This window comes from Bos taurus, chromosome 5 (genome assembly GCF_002263795.3).
Source record: "Bos taurus isolate L1 Dominette 01449 registration number 42190680 breed Hereford chromosome 5, ARS-UCD2.0, whole genome shotgun sequence".
Classification (NCBI taxonomy): Eukaryota; Metazoa; Chordata; class Mammalia; order Artiodactyla; family Bovidae; genus Bos; species Bos taurus.
The window spans coordinates 66,236,690-66,264,340 of NC_037332.1; the positions used below are offsets into that span (position 1 = coordinate 66,236,690).

At 41.0% G+C, this 27,651-nt stretch overlaps 1 protein-coding gene and 1 long non-coding RNA gene across 11 annotated transcripts in view; one reads left to right on the forward strand and one right to left on the reverse strand.

Moving 5' to 3' along the window:
• LOC112446717 (uncharacterized) overlaps positions 1 to 4,293 on the forward strand; it is a 67,334-nt gene extending 63,041 nt beyond the window's left edge. Inside the window, exons 6-7 of the long non-coding RNA XR_009494560.1 lie at positions 3,101 to 3,227; positions 4,265 to 4,293. This is a non-coding gene — a long non-coding RNA (uncharacterized lncRNA). The remainder of the gene's footprint in view (positions 1 to 3,100; positions 3,228 to 4,264) is intronic.
• IGF1 (insulin like growth factor 1) overlaps positions 1 to 27,359 on the reverse strand; it is a 78,038-nt gene extending 50,679 nt beyond the window's left edge. For 3 of the 10 annotated variants that reach the window (XM_059886094.1, XM_024991342.2, XM_015471061.3), the window contains exons 1-2: positions 27,098 to 27,344; positions 22,466 to 22,625 (exon numbers count right to left, since the gene is read on the reverse strand). In XM_059886094.1, coding sequence (XP_059742077.1) covers positions 22,466 to 22,625; positions 27,098 to 27,160 — 223 coding nt within the window. In that variant the 5' untranslated portion in view covers positions 27,161 to 27,344. Of the gene's footprint in view, positions 1 to 22,465; positions 22,626 to 25,276; positions 25,421 to 27,097 lie in introns of those variants that run through there. The other 7 variants (XM_005206497.5, XM_015471062.3, XM_005206499.5 and 4 more) reach the window with 6 other exon arrangements.
• Between the last annotated feature and the right edge of the window lie 292 nt (positions 27,360 to 27,651).

Below are 27,651 nucleotides of genomic sequence, written 5' to 3' on the forward strand. Positions count from 1 at the left end.
CGTTATATACCTCTGGGTGCCTCAGTGGCCTCACTTGTAAAGTGAGGAGAATGATAAAATTCACATCACAGGTTTCTGTGAGGATGAAAAGAGTTAATACATATCAGTGCTTAGAATAGAATGGTGCACACAGTAAGAGCTCAGAAAGTGCTATTATTATTCTTTAATACAAATGCTGCTCTAAGCTATCTTTTGGGGCTTATCCTGAGTGACTGTCCCCTAGCACATGACCCCCAACTGGATAGTGTCTGCTCCTGCAAGAATCCTCTACATTCTGTTTATATGCTTTTCCACTGACTTGGTTTCTCTACCCAGTGTTTCCCCATCTATCAAAACCCTATCTATTCAAGGTCTACGTGAAATACCAGATATGACTTCCAGACAAAAGGGAGTAAACTCATTACATTTTACAGGCACTGTGGCCAATTTTTGGAAGCTCCCTTTCTGAAACTTGTCATTAACCGAGGCTATTACTGACCCTCTAGAGTGACTCCTGAGGTCTGGGAAATGTCAAGGTTTTCCCTCCTGTCTCCCTAGAGAGGAGTGCATGTACTCGGGGAAGGGCCAGTTTGTTCTTCTGCTAGTCCTAGATTTCCCTGAAAGGGGACAGCCACGCAGGAGCAAGTTAAAGCTGGCCACCTGCACGTGCCAGCGTTTCATTAACCCAATCTGAAGGCCACTGCCACCTTTGTAAATAAGCCAGGACTTAGAGCTCTTCATGATGCTCCTGAGAACATTCTAGGCCAGCCTATTTTAGAATGGGAAAGAGTCTTGCCTTCTCAATTTTGAAATTTGTTCCATAGTTGAGGCTGAGAAATCACCCAACTGGTTAAAACATTTCCCATCAAGGGGTCAACCGAGTCAGAGGTCAACATTAGCCATTGAGTTGGGCTGTTGGACAGAACCCCAAATATTCGATGGGGAATGCCAGGATACGTGGGAAGAAGCCTTTCCTATTTTCTGTTTACCTAGCAGTCTGGGAACAAATTGATGTTCAGTCTCATGTTTCCACATCCCACTGTGTCAGAGAATCCAGCACAATGCAGTGCTCAGCAGAGAGGTTCAGGACTGAGAGCTTCTTTTCTATTCCTTTCTCTCTAGCCTGGAGAATCCTGCCTGAAGGGGTGGGGGAAGGGAACTAGAGGAAGGGAGAACATGGCCCCAGCCACCCACCGTGCGATTCCTGGGTTTTGATGAAAGAAATGATTGGCTCTGACACTCTTGAGTTGCAAGATCCAAATGTATTTTGACTTTTTAGAAGAACCGAGGACTCAGGTTTCACAGGAATGATCCCACTCAGAACTTCTGACTTACAACCTAACGCTGCTTGGCTTCTCAGTGGTGAACGCACAGCAAGTGCCGTGAGCAAAGTGACATTGTGATGCCTGGGAGTTGCACAACTGCATGATGTCAGCCTTCTGATGGGATCTGGGCTGTTGAGCAATGCCACTTGGAAGAGAGTGGTCACACACAGAAACCTGTCCAACGGTTCTAAGAATTTTATATCTTTAAAAATATTCAATAGATGTCTTTATGTGTTGGAAGCCAGGCTTTCAAAATCCCTGATTAGTGTTTTTCCAGAAATCTCCCCCTGAATCTTGGGTCAGGCAAAGAATTTCCAGTTGACAAGCTAAGTTCTCTTTAAAATATGCCACAGTGAAACCAGAATTGGGCATTTGAAGTAGAGGAGGAATCTCCCAGACTGGTCCCTGCTTATTACATCTGCCCTTTCCTCCCAGTTATCTCTACCTATATATAGCCTCTTTCTTTCTTTTTATCAGGTATAACTGCTTTACAATGTTGTGCTAGTTTTCACTGTACAGCAAAGTGAATCAGCCAGGCTTATTCATAAATCCCCTCTTTCTTGGATTTTCTTCCCATTTAAGTCACCACACAGCACTAAGTAGAGTTCCCTACAGCCTCTTTCTTAATGCTGAGTCTGGATAGCTGGCATCAAGACCTTGCATGAGGCAAGGTGGGTGGACTCAGGTAAGACTTTTTCCATCGCCTCACCCTAGCAGGCGGGAGACATGCAGTCTATTGCATTCCACTGCGCCTGGTACAGGATGGAGGTACCCTGCTGCTCCATCCACAAACCCTCGTCCCAGGATGAACCTGGCAGACAGCTTGGATGGGAAGCTGCCATTTCTCTCCCTGGCCCTGGAAAGAGATGAGTCATAGACATAAGCAGAGGACAAGGAGCTGGCTAAGTAGGCCTGCAGAGCTGGGATCCCTCTGCATGTTCTTCCCTCCAGAATGAGAGAAAATGACCGCATATCTGACCATGTGCTCAGTAACTGCAACCTGTGGTTTGGGACCCTTCATAGACTGATCTTTTACTTTACCCCTTTAGTCATTATGCTCACTGCTAATATGTTAATAGCTGAGGAACTACATGTACACAGTAACTCGGGAAAGAGTCTCCTTTGTGAAAAGGAGAACTTTGGTAATAGAGCGTGGTGACCTTCTTGAGAGGTGTCTGGGGGACGAGTTTTGCCCTTTTTGAATTCCTAACTTTGATAGTCAATTTTTCCATTTTTTAAAAAAGGTGTGTGTGTGTGTGTATGTGTGTGTGTGTGTGTGTGTGTTCTAATCAGGATGGTAAGGAGAGATCCTGAGGAGCTGCTAAAGTATGAACAAATGTAGTTCAAAGACTAACAACTAAATTCTAAACTCAAATGAGAAGAGAGTCTTCATTTAGGGAAAATCAGAGAAAATACCACAGGGAGGAAAAGGTATCAAATCTAACTGTTAGCGTGTCATAATATTTTGTCAGGAGTTTTTCCCTCATTTCTGTTCAACTACCGACTTTCAGCTAGCATTAATCTTCTAATCAAAAGGGAGCAAATCTATTTATAATTGACATAAATGATAGTCCTATTTATAGTTCTCTTTGGCGTTCTATGTTTCTCTGTGGGAGATTTTCTCTGAAACAAAAGCCTACTTTCTGAAGCAACTGTGTTCCAGGGACAGCCTTGATCATTTCTGTTGCCCGAGAGATATATTTAATTAACCTCTTATCCTTACTCACGGGATGGTGGATTATGAGAAGCACTGACCAATAATACAGCTATTCCTGCTTCTGCCCTTGTAATTCCAGTGCACAGAAAGCACACATGCCCCAAAAAGGAATGGCTGCAGAGGAAGCTCTCAAGGAGGATGCAGGAATTGAATGCCATCCTGGCTAACCCACTTGCAACCTCAGTATGTACTCCAGTCTAGATCAGGTAGGTATTTCGCTCAGCTGTGTCCAGCTCTTTGTGACCCTATGGACTGTAGCCTGCCAGGCTTCTCTGTCCATGGAATTTTCCAAACAAGAATACTGGAGTGGATTGCCATTCCTTCTCCAGGGGATCTTCCTGACCCAGGGATTGAACCTAGGTTTTCCACACTGCAGGCCATCAGGAAAGCCATTCAAACAACACTTCCTTCAAATTATCTCTGGAAGCTTATAGCTGGCCTTGATTCCCTGAGCATTTTGTGATGACTCCATGGGTATTATCTAAACTGATACTCACAAAAACCCTTTTGGGAGGCAGGGAAGGGCTGACTGTACCCATTTTACAAGCAAGAGAACTGCCCAAAGGTACCCAGGTTATACTCAACAAAGCCAAGTCTCTTCAGGGTCTCTTCACCTCGAATTCAGAGCTTCTTCTAATACCTAATATCTCTTTGGTAACAGAAGAAATATTCAAGTATACCCAGGCATTCATAGTTGAATTTCTGTTTAATTCAGAAAATCCCTGCTTTGAGGATTTCTTGTGCTGAAAGAAAAGGAATCAGTGGTGCCCATGTTCTTTAGGTCAGATCCTATCTGGACTAGGGGATACAGAGGATCAGGTGGGAGGGGGAAACTCATGACTCCAGGTAGAATTTGCGTGGAACTTGTAATGGAACTGTCATTGGGTTGTCACTGGACATCAGTTGGAAAGAACTCCACAAAAGGAAGTGTTCTTCCATGAGCTTTCCATCAACTCAAAGTCAAAGCACTTTGTTTGCCCTTATTTCTGGCCTCTCTCTGGCAATATAACTCATTCATACGTCTACCTAGTCAAGAACCCAGGCAGATAGAAGGTACATAAAAGTGAAAAATTCCACCTTACTTTTAAATATCAGTGGAAAACCTCATAAGATGGTAGATAGGGAGAGGAAAATGAAAATCCTTGGTCTTCATTTGTAGACATGATTTGAAATCGGCCATGTTCTGGAGGAATAGGAAAAAAAATGCCATGTTTGTATTTATTATTTATTTTATTGCTTTCAGATTTGTTTGATGATGACTCCTACACATGGGTAAGTGCTACATTCTTAAGCAGGTTGAAGACAACCTTAAGGCTGGTTTGATGTCATACTTTGAGAATTTCATAAGTTAAAATTAGTTGTCCATTAATTATTAGCCCATTTATATTGGTTGTCTCTACTGGCTTCCTTGTTTCAGTTTTCTTGATTTCTAGCACTATCTTGGGTACACAGTTGTCCAGAAGACACTGCTGAATTAAATTACGCTTAAGAAGAGTGGCTTTCTTATTTTTTAGTCCACAGTTTACAACTGATCATTTTGATGAAAATGGTTGGATCCATTGCTGAAGTCACTGAGTTTTGACTTCATAATCTTGTAACTTGTTGACAGCCCTTCTGCCAAGGCAAGCAGGACTGAGAACACCTTTCTAGGCATTCAGTAACTTTAGAAATAGACATTTCAGTGTGTAGTATGCAGAGGTCTTTCTATTTCGTTTTTGTTGTTTTTTGTTTTTTTCCTGGGGCATTTGTTCTCTACCTGGCGCTGGCTCAATTCACTCTTTCAGCCAGGCCCCCAGGAATGGATGGACTCCTGTAATTCTGACACAAAATGAGCATACAAAAGGTTTGCTGAAGTTCCTTGTGAGACATGTGATAGTGATTTAATTTGAAGATCACAGCAGCTTCCAATGAAAAGGATCATGTTCTGTTTACCTACATTCCCTCAGTAGTTCCCCTTAGAGACAGTGTTTCTCACTCCCTACTTGAAAATGCCTAAAAGTCCACAGGAGTCTTCCAACTCAGCCATGCCTGCCTGTCAACTGGGTTACTGCCTTCTTATGGGTACACACAACTACTACAGGCTTGACAGGCCAAAGGAAAATGGACAACTTAATTAATTCCGTGCAAACGCAGCCTGTGCCATCTGTGTGCAGGGGGGTAGGTGGGACTCAATGGCTTTCACCTTTGAGGCACTTTTAGTTAACTAGACGGCATAAAGCATGAATACTCAATAAAAAAACCCCACACAACATAGGCTAGATTATGTGTTGTTAGAGGAATATTATTGCTATTCAGAGGAAAGGGAGTTAACATCTGGTAGAAAATGTTACAGAGGAGGTGACATTTAAGACAGGAACAGGAGGAAATCTCAGGAAAATAAAACGTGTGGTAGTAAATCATCTAGGTCGGATGTTGGAATATGTGGGGGGCATATGTAAACTCAGATGCCTATCAGAGCCACACAAGTCATATAAAGGAGTGAAGTGGACCAGAATAAGGTAATAGAGAATGGTGAGGATTTTGGTAAAGCTGAAAATATGTGCCAATCTAGAGGAAAGAGTCATCTAGTAAATATTGACAGATAATTCAGTTTCATGAAAACACTGTATTTGCCACACAAAATACTTTTGGAGACTAGATATCACTTACAGACTGCCAGTTTGTGAACACTGCTGTAGGGAAACACTAGATAGACATTAGAAACAAAACATTACAAACAAAAATACATTTGGGAAGTTAGATAGAGGCCTTGTATAAAATGCGTTACCATCAAGCTGTGGAGTTTGGATTCAATTTACTTAGCCACGAATGGTCACTGGAAATTGTTTAGAAGAGGGATAAAGTGATTAGGACTGGGCTTTAGGAAGATTAATCTCATGGGTGGGATGGCTGGTGTCAAGCACTATTGGACACAAAGCCATCACTGAGGAAGCTGTTGCAATAGTTTTGGTGAGTGATGAGGGGGACCTCAACAGTGATGGGAATGGAAGGAGGCACACATGTGTAATCTTCCAGCGAATTGGTAACAGCTGTTCTGGATCTTGGTGCAAAACAAACTACAATGCTACAACTCGCTTTGTCTGAAGAGTTGGGTTTGATGGTCTCCACTGTCCTAAACACTCCGAGTGATTGTGCAACTTGTCCATCGCTCTGGCTGGGAACCTGGCCTTTCCTGCTTTACAAGGTCACTGACCAAAAACTCCACTTGCTCTTGAAGAAATATCTCTTTGATGATCTCTAAATTATTGAATGTCCAGTTTTTCAGATTTAGGTTTTTTCTTTACCAGGAGGATTTTCTTGTCTTTTCAATGCTACCTGAACTGTACTCTTGCTATGTTTGAGGAGAGCTGCAGAGTTTGTTAAAAATAAGACGTGTATCTTATTCATATGCATTGGCAGTGGCTATCTTAGTGCCTGGGTGACAGTATACAAGCAAGAATTGAGTGTTGAATTGAATAAAAAGAAGGATATATGATTGGTATCCAAGGAAATCTTGTATATCCGGAACATGAGTGTCAGGGATCGATGTATGCTGAGGCCATATGGGTACATAGATGAATAAATCAAGCCTGTAAGGCAGTGGTCCCCAACCTTTTTGGCACCAGGAACTGGTTTCCTGGAAGACCATTTTTCCATGGACCAGGGGATGGAGATGGTTTCGAGATGATTCAAGTGTGTCACCTTTATTGTGCACTTTATTTCTATTATTATTACATCGGCTCCACCCTGTATCATCAGGCAGTAGATTCCAGAGGTTGGGGATCCCTGCCCTAAGGAATTGTGATCAGCTGGAGGGGCACATACTCCACTTAGAAGGCTCTAGCCTATAGCTGCCACTCAGGAACACCAGACAGCAAAGTTAGATCACCCAGTTTTTCAAGGGAAGCTGTTAATCTTCATCTCTATTTAAAATCTCTTGATCTTTAAAATTTCAAAATTTGAAAAACGTATCAAGTAGATCAAAGAGAACGTGTTTGTTGACTAGGTTCAGGTGGGGTGGGGGTAGGGTCTGGGACCATTTGGTGACATCTGTTCTAGAGTATTAACTCTATGAGGGTAGAGGCAGTGCTTACTCATTCCTTTCATCATTTCATGTTTTGCTAACTAGAAAGCACTCAGTGAGTCAAGTGGACTGGAATAAAGTAGGGGAGAATTATTCCTGTCTGAGTCAAGCTTGGGGTTGTCTGATTGATATAATTTTTTAAGTTGCTTACTAGGACTTTATTTAAGATCCTTTTACAATGCTGATTTCCTGTGCAATTTAATCTGGAGTTGTCATGATATTAAGTATCTCATAATAAGTTCAATGAAATTCTGCAGGGACCCAATTATGGTGCCATGATAATGAGAGATGAGAATGAGAAAATGCATAAAGGTCCAAGTCCAGAAAGAATCCACTGTGATACCAATTTGATAGCACAATGAATATGATAGAAAAACTATTACAGTGCAAGTCTTTGCAGAACCACATTGAGGGATGTGATTATAAATGGATGCCAGTACATATTTTTTACTTGATATATAATGAGTCCTTATTTGCTATTATGAAACTTCTTTGAAGGCATGGCTATATCCTCCCCTGGGTATTGCTTAGGACAGAGCACATGACTAGCCAATGATGCTATAATGGAATTGATTAGTTAGTGCTATAATTTTACATCCATACATTTTACTAAAGTACTGAACAACAGCAATGAAAGAAGAATGCTAATAAGGCAATATACATGATTAACATCCAGTTAGATCCCTTAAAGATTTTTACACATTTCCACGAAATAACAATAAATGTCAGTTCTGGAAAGGTCTTAGAAATTATCTTGTCAACATTCTTTCAATGGGTAGAGTGCCAAAGAGTCAGCAATATTGTTGTGTTAAAATGCTGTGGGTTTAAGTCTAAATGAATTCAATATATATATGTGTGAGCTAAGTCAAATACCACCTTATCCTAGAGTTGAATACAGTGAAGACGTGGCAGGTACTTAAATTTTAAGAAAAATGTTTGTGAAAAAATATGAACATTCTATCCATGGCTTATTCCCCTCCCCCACTCCTGGAAAATTGTGAAAAGAGATCCCAATAATCCCATTTCAGAAGCAGACTGTCTTGGTTCATCCTAATATCATTGTTCCAGTGGAGACAGGTTTGAAGACTCGTGGGACTAATCACCAAATTTATCAAGCTATTTCCTGGAAGAGCTCTGAGTAAATCCAATATTCCTTGACTCTTCGGTGCAAATACTCCCTTTCTTTTAGTGTCATTCAAGGAAGAGAAGTTACAAACTGGCTTTCTCTCACTTCTACCTACCCAGCTGAGGCATCGTGTCTTTCTGAGGAAGCCATGTCTTTCAAATAACCAGACCTTCACTAACGGGCTCATCCTGGGGAAACAGCCCAGCTCCAGAACGGGTCTACTGAAGGCTATCAACTGGGGAACCAGCTGTCCCTTTGAAAAGCAGATTTAAAGTTTACCCCTCACCTCTCAGTAAGTGACAGAAACCCACTTTTTCTTAGTTTAAAACTATTTCTCTTACATCCCAATGGGAGTCCTAATGGAACTAATCAACTTGAAGTTAGAAGAAATAATGCTAGAACCTGGCTGAGGATGACAAAGGCAGCAATACGATATGAGTAAAACACACATTTCTCCCCTCCATGCAATTAGAAATATTTTTTTAAAGGACTCTTGCTTGGCTGTTCTTAAAAATGTAACTATTGAAAAAGAAACTGGCAAGATCTTAAGGCCTGGACCTCAGTTCCTGGCCCCAGTGATGGGTTTGGAAACTGCAGCCACAGCAATTAGGAGTTCCAATTTCCAGTTCACAGAAGGTCAGGCCGTGGGGTTATGCGTGGAGCAGTTCTATATTTCCTCTGAGGAAAGGCTCCACCAACTTCAGAGGATTAGGACTTGATACTGTCGAATCAGCATATACATTGCTAACCATCACAAGCAAGTTTGGCCCCAACACCATTCTTCAACTCCTTAGTGAAAGTCCAGATCTGAATATTTTGTGTTCTCTCTCTTAGACGAGAGAGAGAGCTATCAGTCAGCAGGTATTTGCTATTTCCTGTGATTCGGTAGACCAGGGCTCCTCAAACCCTTATGTGCATAAAATCTCTTGGGTATTTGCTAAAATGCAGGTTTTCTTTCAATTAGTTGAGGGTAGGGCCCCTGGTTCTGAATTTCTAACTAGCTCTCAGTTGGCTTTGAGTAGCAAGACTCTAGATCCAGCTACACTAACCTGTAGTTTTACTATGTGACACTGTAACATTTGTTACTTAAACCCAATTTTCCCATCATTAATAAGAGATTATTTCTTGTCACAAAACACTTTCCCTGGCCTTCAGTGAAGTCTGGCTTATTCTAAGAAATAGACTGTTTTGTTCATTATGTTAGCTATTTTTGCAGGGCAGCATTGAAATCATTTTTATTGATTGAAACCAATTACCCATGGAATGACTTTAAGACACTAAGTGATCAGTGCCTACTTCAGAACCAGCCAGAAATAAGTCCTTCTGTATCTTTAGCCATTTTTGATGGTGGTTGAGAGCAACATTACTGAATCCTTGTCTGATTTCTCTGGTAAGGGAGATCTCCATAATTGCATGCAAAGTACTGGTAATCTGCAGAAATGCCAGCCAGATTTGTGGCACTAATACTTTTACAAGTCTTATGATTCATATGTTTCAGGGCTCTCAGGATGTCTCTCTTAAAGTAACCCTGAAATAATGCCTACAGAGGGAGTAGGTCATTGATCTTCTCAAAATCTATCCCCAAATATCTGTTCTATAGTGAGAAGCAGGACTCAGAGAAGGACACTTTGGAGAGCCAAAAGCATCTCTATACCAAATGGAGACAGTGGAATTATTAGGTGAATGAAATTAGCTGGCAGTGGCATCTATGCCTAAAACATAACCATCCCTTTAATAGAGAACATTTGCTGTGCTTGACGAACTCAGAGTGAAATGGTTGGATCCATAGGAAGGAACATGCTGAAAATGGTTTCAATATGATCCTGCTTTTTCACTCAATAGCCATTGATTGAGGGTGTCCAGCCAAAAACAATGAGAAAATGAGCCAACAATAGTCTTACCCTTTGACCATATTAGATATAGTTGCAGCTGAAATTTGTTACATGTTTCAGGAATAACAAAGCATCCATATGGAACAAATATTTGGCAGTATGGCAGCTGATGAAACCAGGAAAAATTAGACAAATTATCAATTGCTCACTCCCAAATTACCCAAAAAAAGAAATTAGATCCATTTCAGTAGCTTTGCTTTCAAATTTCTTCATTCCATGAGTCACCACTACCTTCTGCCAAACTAAATATGTCTATGAACGGCTGGAAACTTTAATGGAAAGAAACATAAAACTCAAAATACGTAGGAAAATTTAAGCTTCTTCATGGAAGGCCTTCATGGAAGACTAGCAAGTCAGGAATGTTTAGAGACAGAAATAATGCATCAAGAATACCTTTTGTTTTGGGTAGCTTCTGAGTTAACAAGCAACACAAAATGCATCAACCAATCAACTTGCTAATGTGACTTTAAAATGGCCTCTAAAACGGAAATTCATTCTTTCCCTTTTTGTTTGTTTTAAGCCTGCAAACCATCAAACTACTAGAGTCTATGAAGATCCATAGTCCTACAGTCAGATTGATCAGATTTGGGATAAAAAGACTTGATAATATTATCCAAATGGGTGATAGAAATTGGGGAAAAGTTCTTGTGAGTGGTTAAGGGCTTAACTTTTCAAAGACTCTTCCGATGCGTGACACCAGAAGAATATGACATAGCTGTTCACTTTGAGTTTATGAACTGTGGTTACTAGTGCTACCTTCATATGGGTTTACCAAGGTTAAGTTTAAAACATCCAGCTATGCAAAGAGCCCTAAACAGAAGGGTGAGGTGACTGAATTACAGTCCTGGCTTTCCCATCAGCATGCTTTGTGACCTCATGCACATCATGTTTTTTCTGGATTTTTGTTTCCCTCATCCGGGAAGTGAGAACACTGAACCAGATTGCTCTATATGGTTCTTCCTAGCTCTCCAGTTCTTCAGTTATACTTTGGTAAGGAGAAAGCACTTGTGTTCTCTGAAGGCTGGTGCTCTTGTTGTTATACCTACCTTAGGATTTATTTGCCAGGAATATACCATTTGTTACATATCTTCCCTTGCCTGCCACTTCTCCTTTTAGTATGCTTACCTCAGTTCTCAAAACCATTCTCATAGGTGAAATCTATTTGTGCGGAATCCTATGATAGCTCTTAAAAATTCCCTGTTGACTAGAATTAGCTTACTGTTGATCTAGAAGTTTCCACTGGGGCCACAGTTAAGGAATCCCAAGGGGTGACACCTCAGGTAGATTTTTCCTTCTATACCTTCAGTCTCAGATCCACAATGGTGGCAGTAGCAAATGCAAAGTCATGGGGTATACCCTGGGGACTGGTAGAAGGAGATAGCTTTTGGAATGCCTTTTTAAACATCAAGTCAAGGAGTTTCATTAAGTGCCCTGCATGCTGCAAAGGACAGAAAAAAACTTTTAAAACTTAGTCTCTGGGTTTTTTTTTTTTTGAAAGAACTCAAAAGAAAGGATAATTCATGGCAGCAGTAACCAGTATTTGACTGTGGGTTTCTACATCAAATGTTGTGTCTCTAGGAGTGGCTGTATGTAAAGCCTCTGGGCTAGAAGAACCACATGTTCACAGGTCCATATGGTGATCAGACTCAGAACTTTTATTTCACCAAAGCCATGCTCAAACAAAAAATTCAATTCTTCTAAGTCAGACTGTGATAAGGAAGCAGTTGAGGTGGACAAAGATACTGCGAGTACAAAGATACTTTTCTGATTACTGAGTATATTCCCTCTGCTGAGCATTGCTTCTTTGAGGGTAAGCAAAAATCACCAGTAGCTGACTTGGGAGAATGGAAATCTTTTTTGCTTACATGTGGTACCTCAGTGACTACCTAACCACTATCTGGAAACTAACTCTTTGAGCAAGCTCAGTGTGGTAAAGTGATAGGTCCCATTTTTGTTTGTTTGTTTTGTTTGTTTTTTTAAATACTTTCTCCAATAAGGATATAAACAGTAATACTGAGTAAGCATTCTGAAGATCCATTAATAGACTTTTGGGTGGTCTAAATTCAAAGTGATAGGTAATAGAAGATACCAGCATGCTTTTATTTTTAATTAATTAGGTTGAGAAGATATACTACCAAATGAACTTTTCTCCACTGTAATTATTGCAGAACCATTGAACTAATGGTTCAAAGTCACTAAAGGCTAAAGTCAAACCACTATTCAATTCGGTCCACTAACAGTGACATATTTGGATTCTCTCTCAGTTTCCAAAGCCCCTCTATAGATGAGCCCTAAAAGAACTCTGTGGTAGAGTATTTTTATTCTTATTTTAAAAGTGATGAATATAAGACCCAAGGAAATTAAGTGGCTTCTCCAAGAGCATACAGCTGTTAAGTAAGGGGGCTGGGTGAGCCCCAAATGTGGAACCTCTGATTTCCAAAGCAATACTTTATTGATCTGTTTCTGCTTTCTGGTGGGTCTGTTTATAGATAATAAAATGACTATAATGATACTCAAATAGGAAAGATACAGGCAGGGAAAAGGAACCAGGCTTTTAAACTCTGAATTGAAAGCCTATGACCAAGAAGGGAACAGCCACAAATACTGAAGTCAAAGAAAAACCACTTTTTTTTTTCATTTACTCCAAGTTGTCATACTCAAACTTCTAAGCACACAATGTTTCTCATTTCTGCCTTCCCATACTGCTGTTACTAAAATAAATGAGTTCCATAGCTATCAGACGAAAAGGAGGGCTTGCAAACACCTTTTTTTATTGGTAGCCTATAGGAAGAGAGCTTTATTTTCAGAGAGAAGCTTTCAAAACTCCAGTAATTCTTCTTGTTGCTCTACTCTGGGCAATGAACCACAGACCCCATTAGCCAATGACTGATAATTAGTTTGTGTGTCTCTTGCACTCATGGCTTTCCCATCTCTCTGGCTGCTCTTCTTCTGGAGCCAGCTCTAGTCCAGTAGTCTTCAACAAGGTGTAATTTTGCACCACCTGCCTCCCCAGGGGATTTTGGTAACACCTGCACAGATTTTTGATTATCACAATTTGGAGGATGGGACTTCTGGCATCTAGAAGGTAGAAGTCAATCAAACATGGTGCTAAATATTTTACAATGCACAGGACAGTCCCTTTCCACCAGCAAAAAATTATCTGGCCTAAAATGTCAATAGTGCTGAGGCTGAGAAATCCTGTTGCCCATGGCACTGCTGGGGGAGGTGAGTAGGGAGCGGGAGAATAAAGTAGCATGTTAAGACATGCCACTTGGTCTTACAAAAGGGCTGGGGCTGGAGGCAGGAAGGAAGGAGGAGTGAGGAGGCTGAAATATATATAGTGTCCCAAGTCAGCTGAATCCAGAATTCCCACCCTTCGTGCTCCTTTCCCTAGTTTCACAGATTATCAAGAGTAGGTTGCATGTAGGTTGGCTCAGCACAGACTTTCTTCATCACTTGCCTCTGATGAAAGACGCATTTCATCAGGGTAAATGGCACAGAGGTAGGACCATCTTCTCAGAAACACTCACAGAATTGACTCTATGACTAACCCATCTGAAAGCTTAAAAGACCCTTCCAACAGCCTTTCTAGGACCTCAGCTAGACTACAGGTGAAAGAAGAAAAATCTGAAGAGATTCATAGAGGATTTGCTTGGAAATGTGAAAAAAAAAAATCAGGTGTAAATTTCTTTTGGCTTAGGGCCGTCAGAGAAATCTCCAGAAAAGAAGCTGATCCAATGACTCGTCAGGCTGTTTCAGATTTTCCAGGAGCACAGCTTTGCTAAGTCATTCCAAAGCAGTTCTACCCAAGTTGACATTGGAGAGAGTGACCAAAGAGTCAGAATAATATAATATATAATAATACTCTAAATCATGACCTGAAGTGGATTTGGAATGCCCCAGGCACATTGAAAGGCCAAGTGTATGGTATAGGAAAAAGGCAGGGGATACCTTTGGTTTGTACACATTTCCACAGCAAGGGAGTAACAGTCTCTCACTCTCTGAACTCTCTAACTTCAATCTCAGGAAATTTATTGGAATGAGAGCATCACCAAGATCTATGTTCATTTGGGTGAGACTGATTGAAGGCATTGAAATTTATCGGGTAACTTAGACATAAGCATGGTCCATCACAGATAAAGGTGGAACACAGCATGAAATCAGGAAACAGAATCAAGAGTATCTCCTCCTTCTTACTTCTGCACTAATTAGCAGGGGCATGACCTTGGACTTGTCCCTTCTCTCTGAGTTTAACTTCTCGTGTTTGACTAGATTATTTTTCAAGGCCTTCCAAGCTTACAGCAATCTTCGATTTTACTTTCTGTGAACAATTTGGTAGTTTTATTACAGAGATATATACTTAATCAAGAATCAGGTTCTTGGGTATCTTCCCGGGGACTTCAGCATGCCCATTCTCTCTCTCTCTTTTTTTTGGCATGGAAACCCTTATCCCTGCACAACGCCCGAGCATTTAATGCAAAAAAGATTTTCATTTAAAAGACTGTGTGGTCTCTGCTGATTGCACAACTTCTCTTTGTGTCCATGCTGCTGCTGATCAAATATTGCAAAGCCATTAATTACCTTTGGACAAATGCAGAGGGCCATGTGCAAAAGTTCTTGCCAATTGCATAAAGTAATATGCCAGATGTAAAGTAAGTGAAGGGTTTTTCGTGGCATTTAAGGTTCAGTGAAAAAGTAAGAGGGGCAGCTATGCCAAGAATGAAAGGCCAGAGCTTGCCAAGTGCTTCTTTAAGGGGCTTTAGCCAATGTGAGACTAAACAATGCATTAAATAAGCATACAACTTACTGCACTTAAAGAATCACACGTCAAATAACAGCTCTTTGCTATGTTTTAAACATGATCTCACATATAGATAAAGACAAGTGAAATGTTCTGTTGTCATCTCCTTAGTCTAACAGCTAATAAGGCCTGGGGACTTGAACTTTCCAGGCAACCAAAAGTAATTCTTTGTGATGTAAGAGCTTGCTGATGTTCCATGGAGAGGTGTAGGATGGAGCTCTGCCAGGGCAGCAGCTCAGTACAGGAATGATTTTTTGCCACCATGGTTGTCAAAGACTCTGGCTGCATAAAAGGGCAAAGGTTTCGTAGCCCATTATGAAGAACAATGAGCAATCTCCTTGGGAAAAATTGCCTGCCTGTTTGCAGAGTGTCTGATTCTTTGGTGTAGGCTCTGAAATCAGAAGAAAGTCAGCTAGAGGCTTGAGGTTGGCTCTTTACAGAGGCCCTGAGAAATACTGGCATGGTCCATGATGTCTGGACTAAGTATACAGAGACCCAGCTGTTTGGAAAACACCAACACTCTTCTGGATCCAAAATGGAGCTATGAGCCTACCAGCCAGGAACATCTGAGACCTTCCAATACTGATAGTCTTCAAGTAACTGGTTGAGAGGCACCTGCACTGGTGCAAGCCTCCCATCCAAACCTTCCCCAGCTCCTTTCATGGTCAAGTTGGGGAAGACACTTCTGCCTGGCTCACTCTCGGGCTTATGTTGCCTTATGACCACTTCTCCTTTACCACCTCTCTTATAAAACCCAGAGGGAGATGGCTGGTCCAACAAACAGTTCTTCTTCAGTAGGTCTTTGAGGAAAAACAGCAGAACTCATAGCCACTAGGAAAGAAGCACTGGAGGTCTGGTGGCCAAGAAAGAAGAAAAGTTGAAGTTGGCCAGAGGAAGGAGTCCCCTGGATCATAAGACATATCCATGTGCTCAATGGGGAGCTGCAGTGTGCCATCTGAGTGGAGTCCAGTCTGTGAAGGCAAGGGACTCAAATGGCAGCAGCTTCTAATCAAAGAAACTTTTCTTGTGCAGCCTGAAGAAATTCTATAAGTATTTCCTAAGTTTTTCTAGAAGGTAAACTGTAGGGTCATTCCATGGATGTCTCCTTTGAGTCTCCTTTCAAAGAAGTTCAAAATCAACTGCGCCCCCAGGGGTTCTGTTCCTGCTCTCCCAGAAGATGCCAAGGCTTTTTGGAAGCGTATCTCTACACTGCAACACTTTGGACCTTTAAACAATGTGAATGGGCAGATGTACGTGCTTCTTGGACGCAGGAGACCTTGCTTTGGTTCTGGATCTACCCAGTAAGGTAAACCACAAACTCTCTATGTCTCACATTTCTCACTTGTCCAGTGAAGCAATGATTTTTACCATCTAAGACTGGGGTAAAGACAAAGTGAGAGAGCTGCTACAATTGGATTTTGAAAAAATGCAAATACTAGTCAAGCATAAGACATCCTTTGTGCTACTGATACTACTGTAAGTGTTACTATTAACAACAGGTTTTATCGGCTGCCCCTATAGAGAGAAATAGGTTTCTCTGGTGGCTCAGATGGTAAAGAATCTGCCTGCAGTGCAGGAGACCCGGGTTTGATCCCTGGGTTGGGAAGATCCCCCGGAGGAGGAAATGACAATGCATCCCAGTATTCTTGTCTGGAGAATCCCATGGACAGAGGAGTCTGGCAGGCTACAGTCTATAGGATTTCACAGAGTTGGACATGACTGAAGCAACTTAGCACACATCAAGAGAAATGAATGTGTAATGAATTGGGCTGCCCAGACATTTGCAGTAGACTCTGTAACTGATCCCAGAAGAGAATAAATAAGTATAATTGCTAATGTGTTTATGATGCCTACCATGTGCCAGGCACTATTCTAATTTAATATGTTCTAATAGATTAACCAGTTCTGTGAGGTAGTCCTTGTTTTGGAGATGAGGAAATTGAAGAACAAAGAGGTTAAGTGACTTGCTCAATGCCACCCACCAAGTAAGTTACAGAGCTAGAATTCACATCCTGGATTCTTGACAGTAGAGACCACACTTGGCCTTGACTCCTTCCCTCTCTTGCTTCTTGTAGCTGTTCATCAGGGAGAAGATGGTCTTGAGGTGCTTGACCATATCAGAAAAATGCAAATTATTGCATTTGCAATATTGCAATATTTTCTAAATTTGCACAGAAATCATCACTTTCTTAGAAGTCCCTTGGTTGCCCAGACTAGTCCTCTTGGGCATATTTAAAGAGTAGTAGCCACTAGTGAAGGTCAATATGAAAACTCACTGTTTCTCTTTAAGAATATTTGTGGCCTGTTAGCTTAGTGGTGCTAATGAGACCAGTGAAGGTGAAAGTGAAGTCGCTCAGTCATGTCCGCCTCTTTGTGACCCAGTGGACTGTAGCCCACCAAGCTCCTCCGACCATGGGATTCTCCAGGCAAGAATACTGGAGTGGGTTGCCATTTCCTTCTCCAGGGGATCTTCCCGTCCGGACCTGGGGATCAAACCCAGGTCTCCCGCATTGCAGGCAAACGCTTTAACCTCTGCGCCACCAGGGAAGCCCAGGGCCAAGGTCAAATCCCACATGTTCCAATTAGCTTCAAAGAGAAAGTCACAGCCAGTGACTGTACCTCTAACTTTGACCAGCTGTCACACAAGTGCATAGCTGGAGGTCTAAGGGGTGCCAAGCCAAGGAATGCAAATGGTGTAGCTCAAATCCAGCCCCACTCAAAGCTAATGCTAATGCCCCACTCAATGCTAATGGTGGCTGAGTGTGTCTTTGGGTGTTCCCAGTGCTGTACTCTCTTCTTTAATTGGATAGGCAGTCTTAAAAGCCCGGGAAAAGGCTTTTAGTCAAGGTTTAGAAGACTATAGATTCAATCTGCACCTCTAATTTATAAAGAGCAGTTAAAAACTGACCTACTTAACTGTCCTTACTTTCAGGAGACTGAAAAAACGTGAAGATGAGAACTGTCAGTTAGTCCTTCCTAGCAAAGAAAAATGGCAATCTGTTTTCACGAGATGTGTGCTTCTTTGGCCAGATGACTTGCATGTATTTGGTCATGTCTGAGCTTGTATTCCATCCCTGAGGGGTTGGAACTCAGCTTAAAACAAAAATAAAACAAAGGCACTGGCTTCTCTTGCTTTAAGTAGGTGGGGTCCCCTATCTGGAGATGAACAGAAACTATGTGAAGAAGATAAAGGAGTCTAAAATGTTCTTTGGTCACTATTTGAATCCAAGATTCTCCTTTCTTGAATAGTACCAAATCCTTGTTAATTACAACCTAGACTATGAGTCTGTTAAAAGTTAGAAGAGGTCATTTACTTGAACAAAATCCCCTTGTTTTATAGACAAGGACATTTTGGCCCAGGAAGTTTAAATGCCTGCCAAAGTCATACAGCTAATGAATGACAGGTCTGGGAGCAGTTTTCTGAGCACTATATTTCAAATGAAAGAAGCTTGAGTTAATAATAATAACCTCAATCTAGGAAGGTTGTTGCAATCAATAACAATGAAATTCATTGCAAAGTCTTACTTAAACTCTTTATAAAACAGTATGGTTTAACACATGAAGAATGCCATTCATTTATTCAGACCTGTTCTTAATAAGTATGCATTGGAAGTATATTTTACAAAAGCTATAAATCTGGACTAACCAAAAGGGTATCCAACTTTCCTTTCTAATTGATTTACTTCTCCTTTTTCCCAGACCGTGGAGATAAAGCATATACAGTTTATTTAAGGGACTGTTTATAGACTCTTAAAACTAAAAAGGACCCCAGAAACTCGCTTTCTTTTAGTTGCTCTTAATTGAAACCATTCCAGGTGGTTGGTTGTCTGTCAATTTTTAAAGTATCTTCAAGGAGAGAAATTCCACAAGCCTCTAAAGCATATGTTAAAATGGTTAATCACCATGACTGTCAAAAATAGTATCTATGGCAAGCTGAACTTTTCCTATTTTCCTTGAAGCTCTTTTCCTCTTGCTCTGGTCCATGCACAGCAAGGTTGTGACAAACTGCTCTCTGTGAGCCTCCTCCATCAATCTGGAAAGATAATAGCTAGCTCTTTCCCAATGTGCCAACTCCATTAGGCCACCATTTTTCTCCCAAGACTATGAAAGTACAAGACTGGTTGACATGCTCTCTTACTATGATATATAGGGAAGAATCAGTACTTAGCTCTTCTTTGCAACTTTCATTGCATGTAATGTCTGGTGAAGCTGTGTTAATTATAGAGGAACTTTTGCACTTATGCTGGGAAGATGTTTACAAAACAGATAACTGAGAAGGTGGCATGCTCTGTGCTCTAGTGGAGCTTAGGCTTGTAGAGAAATAGGAACTCATTTAGAACATTGGGTTGATCGACACAAAATAAGTGTTACCGCGCCCCCGCCCCCGCCTCCCCGCCAAAAGAAAAAGTTATTCAGGACAGTTCTGCCTCTTAATAGGGTTAAAAATTCCCCTTGTTAAATATTCTGGCCCAGTAAAAAAGATAGTTTTGGAGGTAACATTTTTTTAAATGTTTGCATTTCAAACTAAGATCAGAAACCCCCTTCCACAGTTAGAAAAAATCCATACATTCAAAATGGATTTGAAGCAGCTTAAAATGAAGCACACAGCCACAACAAAACTTTGAAAGGGGTAAAAACAATAATAAGAGTCAATTGACAGTGGGTAGAGGTAGGGAAGACTGCTTTCCTCTAGAAAGTATTTCAAAGGCTGTAAATGCTTAAAGCTGACTTCTTCACACACAGTAAATCTCAAGGGACAAAAAGGAAACTCAATAAAATTTGTTGACAACAGTTAATGCCTTGAAGAATAATTGGCTCAGACATGAAACAGACCATCAATGTAGCTTAGGGAGGATCTAAATGTCTCGTCTAAGTCATTGTTGGTATACATTGTATTCAGTTGAAAAGATATAAAGTTTTATCGAATAGTTGGGTAAATATGAGGCAGAAAGGATTGTCCAAAGTACCTGACAAACTTAATTCTTGATGATTCTAAAGACTAAGATCCCTAACAAGTCATGCCATTACATTCAATGGGATTCAATTCAATTCAGTCCTGCCAGTTCAACAGTCAAACTTGAGCCGCAGCTGTATCAGCCAGGCATTGAGCTAGATACTGGGATTCAATGGTAAACAATCTGGCCTTTGGTATCAAGGAGCCCATTGAGAGGGTAGATCTTGGTCACCTGATTTTAAAAATGGGAAAAGTATTTAGGAAAAGCATAAAGGATTGCATTTTTCTTCCATGATTATTTTCCTCTATGATACTTGATAATACTTTTTTTTTTTTTTTTAACCTCCTAACTAGACTGTGAGTTCCTTGAAGGCAAAGTTAATCTCTCATTCATTTCTAGGTATCTCACTCATGCCTGTACTGTGTCTTACACATAGCAGAGGTTCCATCAATGTTCTGAATTAAATGATTTAAAGGGGTTAACTTCTCTTGGGCAAAAAGGCTAGTCCAGTTGACTAGAAAATTAACAAGAATAATTTTGTGCATGACAGTTTATGTCAGACAAATAATTTACATTGTCACAGAGTGCTATAAACCAGAACTTAGGAAACCTAGACTCTCAATAATAAAACACAATTTATAAAACCACCTTCTATCCAAAGTTATATTCTATACATTAAGAGTTGCCATGTAGAACCTTCCCCTTTCAAATTATTAAGATAGAATTAAAACACATTTGTAAAATCTGATCATTTGAGTAATAGAATGCCTTCCAGTGAGTTGAAATCAGTTTCCATCATAGTTGTCCAATACCCTTAATTCTTTGTGTGAACATATATAAGTATCAAAGGGTAACTTGGGATCAAATTATTTTTTTTCTTTCTCATTTTTTTTGTCATTTAACTGTAAGCATCACAGTCATAGAAAGATCCAGTTTCCATGCACTGTGCATGGAAATCCTGGAGCATGTCACATCAAATGTGGCAATTCAATCTGGCACATAACCCAAGACACTTGGGGGCTCGGCCATCACCTAGTGAACTGGATAAAAGGAAATGGCACAAATGGATTATCAAAGCAAAAAAAAAGGTCCTCTTGGGCATAATAACTGAGACCCACTTATCCATTTTTTAAAATGTGGATCAGTAGTAGCAAAGTAAAGAGTAGTGACAAGCCATCGCTGGGTGATGTTGATGTGACACATTTGCCTTCTGCCAGATATTCTGAAGGTAAAACAGGTCTGCTATTCGAAAAGCACTCACCAAATGAACTCATTCGTCTGCACAGAAACAGAGAATGGGATAGAATTGCTTTATTGCCAGAAAAATAAATGAACTCACTCAAAGCGTTGGCTGGAAACAGAGAGTGGGAATTTGCCCATTTAAAGAGTAGAAAGCACGTCTCACTCTCTGTCACTAGTTGTTGAAAAGCCATTTGTCACCGAATCTACAATGAGTACAGACCATCAACATGCCTATCAACTTCTTCCTTCCCTTTCTCCCTACCCATCCCAGACTGCTACACTCACAGACACCTCCTTCCAGTCTCTCTCTCTCACACACACACCTTCCTGGGAAGAAGAGAGAGACTGGAAGTGTGTGAGTCATCACAGGAGCTATTCAAAGCCTAGTGGGTAACTGAGGTAAGCTGTCTACACTTAAGCCACATGAACCTCTAAGAATGATTCACGGTCTTGAAGACCTGAGTGTCAGTTTCCTGAAACTCTCTAAACTTGCAAAGAATTAAACAGAATGAGCATCTGGCTTTCCATCACTCAGTGTCCTGTAACATACATGAGCCAGATGCCTCTGAGGTGTGTTCTCTAAGTGATCCATTCCCTCAAGCAGCAGGGACTCCCGTGTGTGTTTATTATTTATCCGCAAGCATGGACTTGCTGTCTACTTTTTATTGACTGTTGACTTTTTAATCACCTGAGACCTACTTATGGGATAAGTGACCTTGCACTTGTCAGAAACCCTTTTCCAGATGGAGACATCACTGGAGAGCCCCAGAGAAGGGTGACATCAAAGGAAGGCAACAACAAAGCCTCAAGGTCAGTGTGAACGGAGGGCAAATGAACTCAGCATTTCAGTTTGCATTGAGCAAGAGCCTGTGTCTTTGCAAATGTGCCTTTCAGCGACTTTCACCTTCTGTCTGTTCGGGGTGATTTCATGTCACATGGAGACATCTGGGATGTGCCCCTTTGCCAAGTCCACCTTCCTAGTTTCCTCCAAGTGACCTGGCACTTAAAACATCCCTACACGTTCACATACGTTGCTATGTGCACCCACAGATCTGGAAAACCAAAACCTCAACCCCCCAGGGCCATTTTGTCCTGTCTTTTCCCCGGAAGGAATGGAATAGTGAGGGCAGAGCAGAATAGTTGCGAGAAAGCCTAGCGGGAAGTAGTTAAAAGACAAACTGCTAAAGAGGAAAATTCCATCCAAAATCTGCAAAACGTGCCATGGCCCCGCTGAAACACTAGGCTCGCATTAAGGTGAGGAATCTCGGAGGCTGAGGACGGCTGCCAGCCACAGGCAGTCATTCAGTTCTTCGCACACTCCCGGCAGTTGTAAATCCACAGAGCAGCGAGAGGGAGGCTACTTACTGAAATAAAAGCCCCTGTCTCCGCACACGAACTGGAGAGCATCCACCAACTCAGCCCCGCAGAGGGTCTCGGGTCCCGCCGTGGCAGAGCTGGTGAAGGCGAGCAAGCACAGGGCCAGATAGAAGAGATGCGAGGAGGATGTGATGGGCATCTTCACCTGCTGAAAAAGCAGAAGGAGGGTCATCTTCCTCCTGGGTCCTTGCCAGGGGAGTGGGGGCAAGTCAAGGGTGCCTTTACCCCAGCTCTGCATTCCTGTTATTAATCAAAACTATGCCCTCAGGAGTGCAACAAGGTGTGTGAGTGACCTCTGAGCAGGTCTTGGCATCATGCTATCTGAGTTTAATCCTCTTGCTACTGTGAAACCTTGGGGAAGTCCTTCTTGAACCCTTTCTTTATGGGTTCCTATTACAATTCAATGAGATAAATGTCCTGAAACATTTAATGTGTGAAGGTGAAAGATGCTTTTATTGCACACCACTCAGAGATCCTGGTAAACCGCTGGAATCATCAAAGGTTAATTTGTGCTCAGTCCAGACTTGGCACCAGATATGTTTTATTAATTTAAATTCTCTCAAATTGGCCATCCACAGATGGCATGTGCATCCATTACTGACCAGAATATTAAATTAACCAGAACGTCATTCCCCAGCTACTGATTAAAGAGAATTTACTGCAGCTGAAAAAGAACTTGTGAAAATACTATATATCATTATAGCTTTTTTTTTCTACTTAAGAGAGGCAGAGACAGAATCAGAGGGAGAGAAAGAGAGACTGAGAGATTTCTTACCTGAAGAACATCAGCAGTTAACAACTACAAGTAAAAGTTAAAAACCAGGAACAGGAAACATCTGAGAATTTCAGAATGAAACTGGTGTATGGCAAGTAAACCCGACTCCTTTTGCATTCTAAAGCCCCTTGTGTCAAGCTCAATGTCAGATCAACACACGTGTAGGCAGTGCCTTCCACGAACAGGGAACTGGGCTCAAAACCTGCAAAAGTCTTTTTTTTTTTTTTTAAGTCTCAGGAATTCTGACTTCATCTGTTGGAGGGACTTAAGTGTCACTGTATCCTTTTTATAGCAGAGACCCCTGGTTGGCTTGACTTAGCCAGTGACAGACAGCCAACTGTCAGCCCTGCCAGAGGCAGGATTCCTGTGGCTCAAGTCTCCATCCTTGCTCTCAGCAGTGAAACAATGCAAAGGTGATCGTTAAGTTTTTCCACATTGCTACTTGTGGCACAAAGATGTGGTTTCTTCTAGGAAGCCTCCCAAGGTGAGTAGCTTTATCCCTCTCAGATGCATTTACTTTCAGCAGCATCAGCAGAGTCAGTGACAGGATGTTAAATCAGGGACCCTATCAAAAGGTCATAGAGTTAAACTGGAAACTATCATTATGAAAAGAGGCTTTTCTGAACCTCCCAGTGGTGGCAGGTCCATTCAACTCCATCACTTTCAAAGAAACAGGATCAGTCATTTATTTTCCGACCACCTTCCTTGCCCTCCCTGGACTCTTAATGGCTCTCTACATCAGTGGCAAAGTTTGCTCCATCACTGTAATTAAGATTTCCATTTTTGTGGCCAGACTTTAAGTTCAGCAATTGGGGAAAAACCTAAACCCCTGATTCTCGTTAACACAATGTAAATATTTAGTTAATGCTTGTGAAACAGTTGAAGATGAAAAGCGTCCTCTATTTGCAAATCATCATAAATAATAGACATAAAATAGAAGAGGAGGTGAAAGCTTGATGGAGAATTTCTTCCATTTTCTCCATAGGACCTGTTCATGGAAACCCTCCACCCCCACATAGCCAAAGCCACAGGGACTGCTAGAAACAAGTTGTCATCCAATCCTCATCTTTCTTAGTTATAAAATAATTGGTGGGAGTTTTCCCTTTCAGTATTTCCAGTGGAAATCTCAACAAGTCCAAGCCAACTGGACTTCCTTGCCCTTTTCAAAAGAGAACACTCATAATTGATCTTACAGAACATGCCCCACGCTCTGGCAACCAGCCAGTTCTAGAACGTATGTTATTTTGCCAGTCCTATTTCTCCATTGCTCCCTTCTCTATTGAGGTAATGGTGAAGCTTAAGGCAAAGCACCTGCAACTGTAGATGCATTCAGGTTCTTCAGTTGTTGTGAAATCCAGGGAAAAAGGAACTCAACTTAAAGCCTTAGGGAATTGAGAACTTCGTTAGATGTCAACATTATACTTTTAATAGCTATTTCTTTTGTGTAACACATTTAAACTCAGCAATACCTATCAGTCTCTAGCATTTAAGAATTTAATATTTATTTTTTACAGATTTCCCTCTTTTGTTTCTTCCTTTTTTCTCCTTTTTGCTGAGTTATGTTCTCAGATAAATATCAGCACTTATAGTTCTAGGACAAGATAGAACCTCTAGTGCATTTTCTTTTAGTTCAGGAAACAGTCCATCACACCCACAGAGAACCAGAGAATTTATCACATTATGTTCCCCCAAAAGAAAACAATAAAGAACTTGCTTAGGAATTAAAAAGTTTGAAATGAGTGGCCCCATATGTTCATCATTTCCTTGGCCTTTTATTTTTCTAAACACGAAATGAAGAGAGAGAAAGGAGAGATCTGAAAGAAAGAAATGAAAGAAGAACTAGAAAGAGAAGAGAGAGAAAAAAAATTCCAGAGCACTCTTTCTCAAAAATCATTTACAAATCCAAAATTCTAAAAACCTTTCTTTTTATCTTAAATAAATGGAATATCAATTGGTTCCAGATGTCTGGGTTATAATAAAAATGCCCAGCAAAATTTGAGGGCAATAGTCAAGAAAATACTCACTGTAGGTGTAACCATTTTTGTTTGTTCCAGATCTTTTACAGCAGGTCAGGGTGGGTATTATGAGACTGATGTGAATAGAAAACTGAGGACTTAAAAACATGTGCTGCTTTGTGGGTGGGGTTTGTGAAAGCATCTAGTTACATTTGGACACCCAGGCAGGTATGCTATGAGCCTGGGTAAACTGCCTTTTGTCCATTCAGACAATAAACAAATTGCACGGCTGGGATTTGAGTCAATCTTCTCTTCCCAATCAAGCCACCGATTTCCATCGTGTGCCTATTGTAGCCGTCCTGGACAGGGGCCGAAACTCCAGTCCTCCCCTGTGCCCTCTTCCCTCTGACTCAAACACTTGGAAATATCTTGAGACTCACAGTACAATCAGCTTGTGAGCTCTGCCTGGCAGACACCTTTACTCATTGAATTACATTTGAAAGAACCACGTAGCTCCCTGAAACCACTTCCTGCTCCAAGTACAGGAAAAAGCAACAACTTATGGCTAGCTAGCTCTACTTCTGAAAAGTTCAGCATACACAGCATGGAAAGTTCATTTGGAGTTTTCCAAACTTGTAATTAATGCAGAGATAACACCACACAGCCCCTTTTAGGATAGTCTAAGTAGGGAGACAAAATCCCCAGCTGTCAGACCATATAGCATATGTGTATACTGACTTCATTTCTTTTAAAAGCAAGGTAGCCAGTGTGCATCTTGGCATCTCAAGGGCGGCAGGATCAGGTGCCCGACAAGGATGTATTCTTAACTCCTAAGCCACTGACTTGACTAAGAAAAGTCGTAGTGGTGGAGTACTTGAAAGCGGCAAACGAGTGCTGGACTAAGCGGTAGGGACGTATCATGAATTGAGCCCACAGGCAATTGCATCGGGGAGCCAGTGACAGCAGCTTAAAAATGCTTGCAAATTGGAAAAATACAAGTCTTGAAAGATATAATTTTGCTGAGAATGGAAACTTGAACTAGGGCCAGTTATTGGAAAGGCGAAGTCAGTGCATTGACAACGCTAGCCAAATTTACCTAAAGAGACTTTACAATCCCAAATACAAAATCCGCGTTTTACAACACAAAACCCCAAGTCCAAACTTCGCCCCTGAGAGTCCTCTTCAAAAGAAAAAACTTGGAATAGCAGTTGCTAGAAAGTTTCCGCTTTCCATATACAGTGTGCATTTGTTTAAATTATCCGAATATGCAAGGTCAGCAGGAGTTCTTAAGGAGTTCTTTTTCAGAAGAGCAAATGAAACTTCACTCTAACTTTGACTCTCTGGGCATAAGTGCAGAGAGTTCCGGGACCTTAGCTCCAAAGATCATATTTAAAAGCTTTAATATCATTTAAAACGTAACTCTTTGTATGTGGCATGCCTTGTAATCAAAAGTCCTGGCAAGTTACACACACACACACACACACACACAACCACACACAGTCCTACATACACATGAACATGGTCTTAAAAATAAAACATCTGCACCTGCAAAAAAAATCCAAAAGTTCATATCCATGCCCTATAGCCCTTAACCATAGACAGGATTTAAAGGAATCTTCTATAATGACACCACTCAAGCCCTGAAGAAGTGGAGGATTTAGCATAAGTACCTTGCAATAGTTTTTACTCATACAGATATCTGTGCAAAGGCATTTATCTCCCGGAGCTATTTTTTCAGATCCCACAGAATTGCATATTCAGCAATTTATAAATAACTCCCAGTGCCGAAACAATGAAAATTCTAAAGTGAAGAACATTTCTAAGCAGAAGCAAACAGTACACAATTTAAAGAAAATTCCCCAATGACTTCAAAGAGTAAGAAATATTTACCTTCAAGAAATCACAAAAGCAGCACTTAAATAATTGGGTTGGAAGACTGCTGATTTTTCCCATTGCTTCTGAAGTGCAAAGTCTGGAAATGAATTGGTTAGCAGGAATAATGAGGCAAAAAGAAATCCAGGGAGATGGGAGATGTTGAGAGCAATGTCACATTTCAATTTTGAGGACTTTATTCCATTGCGCAGGCTCTATCTGCTCTGAATTTAGCAGTGACAGTGAGATTTAGCAAACAGAAGAGGGATTTAGAGAAAATCCTCACATTTATCTACAAAACACAGACACTGTAGACAGGAAACAGCTGGGGGAACGCTTGCCTTCTCTCTCTCTCCCTCTTCTGGCAAAGTTATCGAGTAAGGACTTTTTTGGGCATGGTGACAAATAACATCATACCTTTGCATTTTAAAACTAGAGCACAGAAGCATTTTTTTCCCTTAAAAGAATGTGTGTTAGTGACAAGAGGAGCAGACATTAAAATACTGATGCTGTCCTCTGATTAACTTTCTACCGGGCGTGAAGACACACACATCTGCTAATACACCTTACCC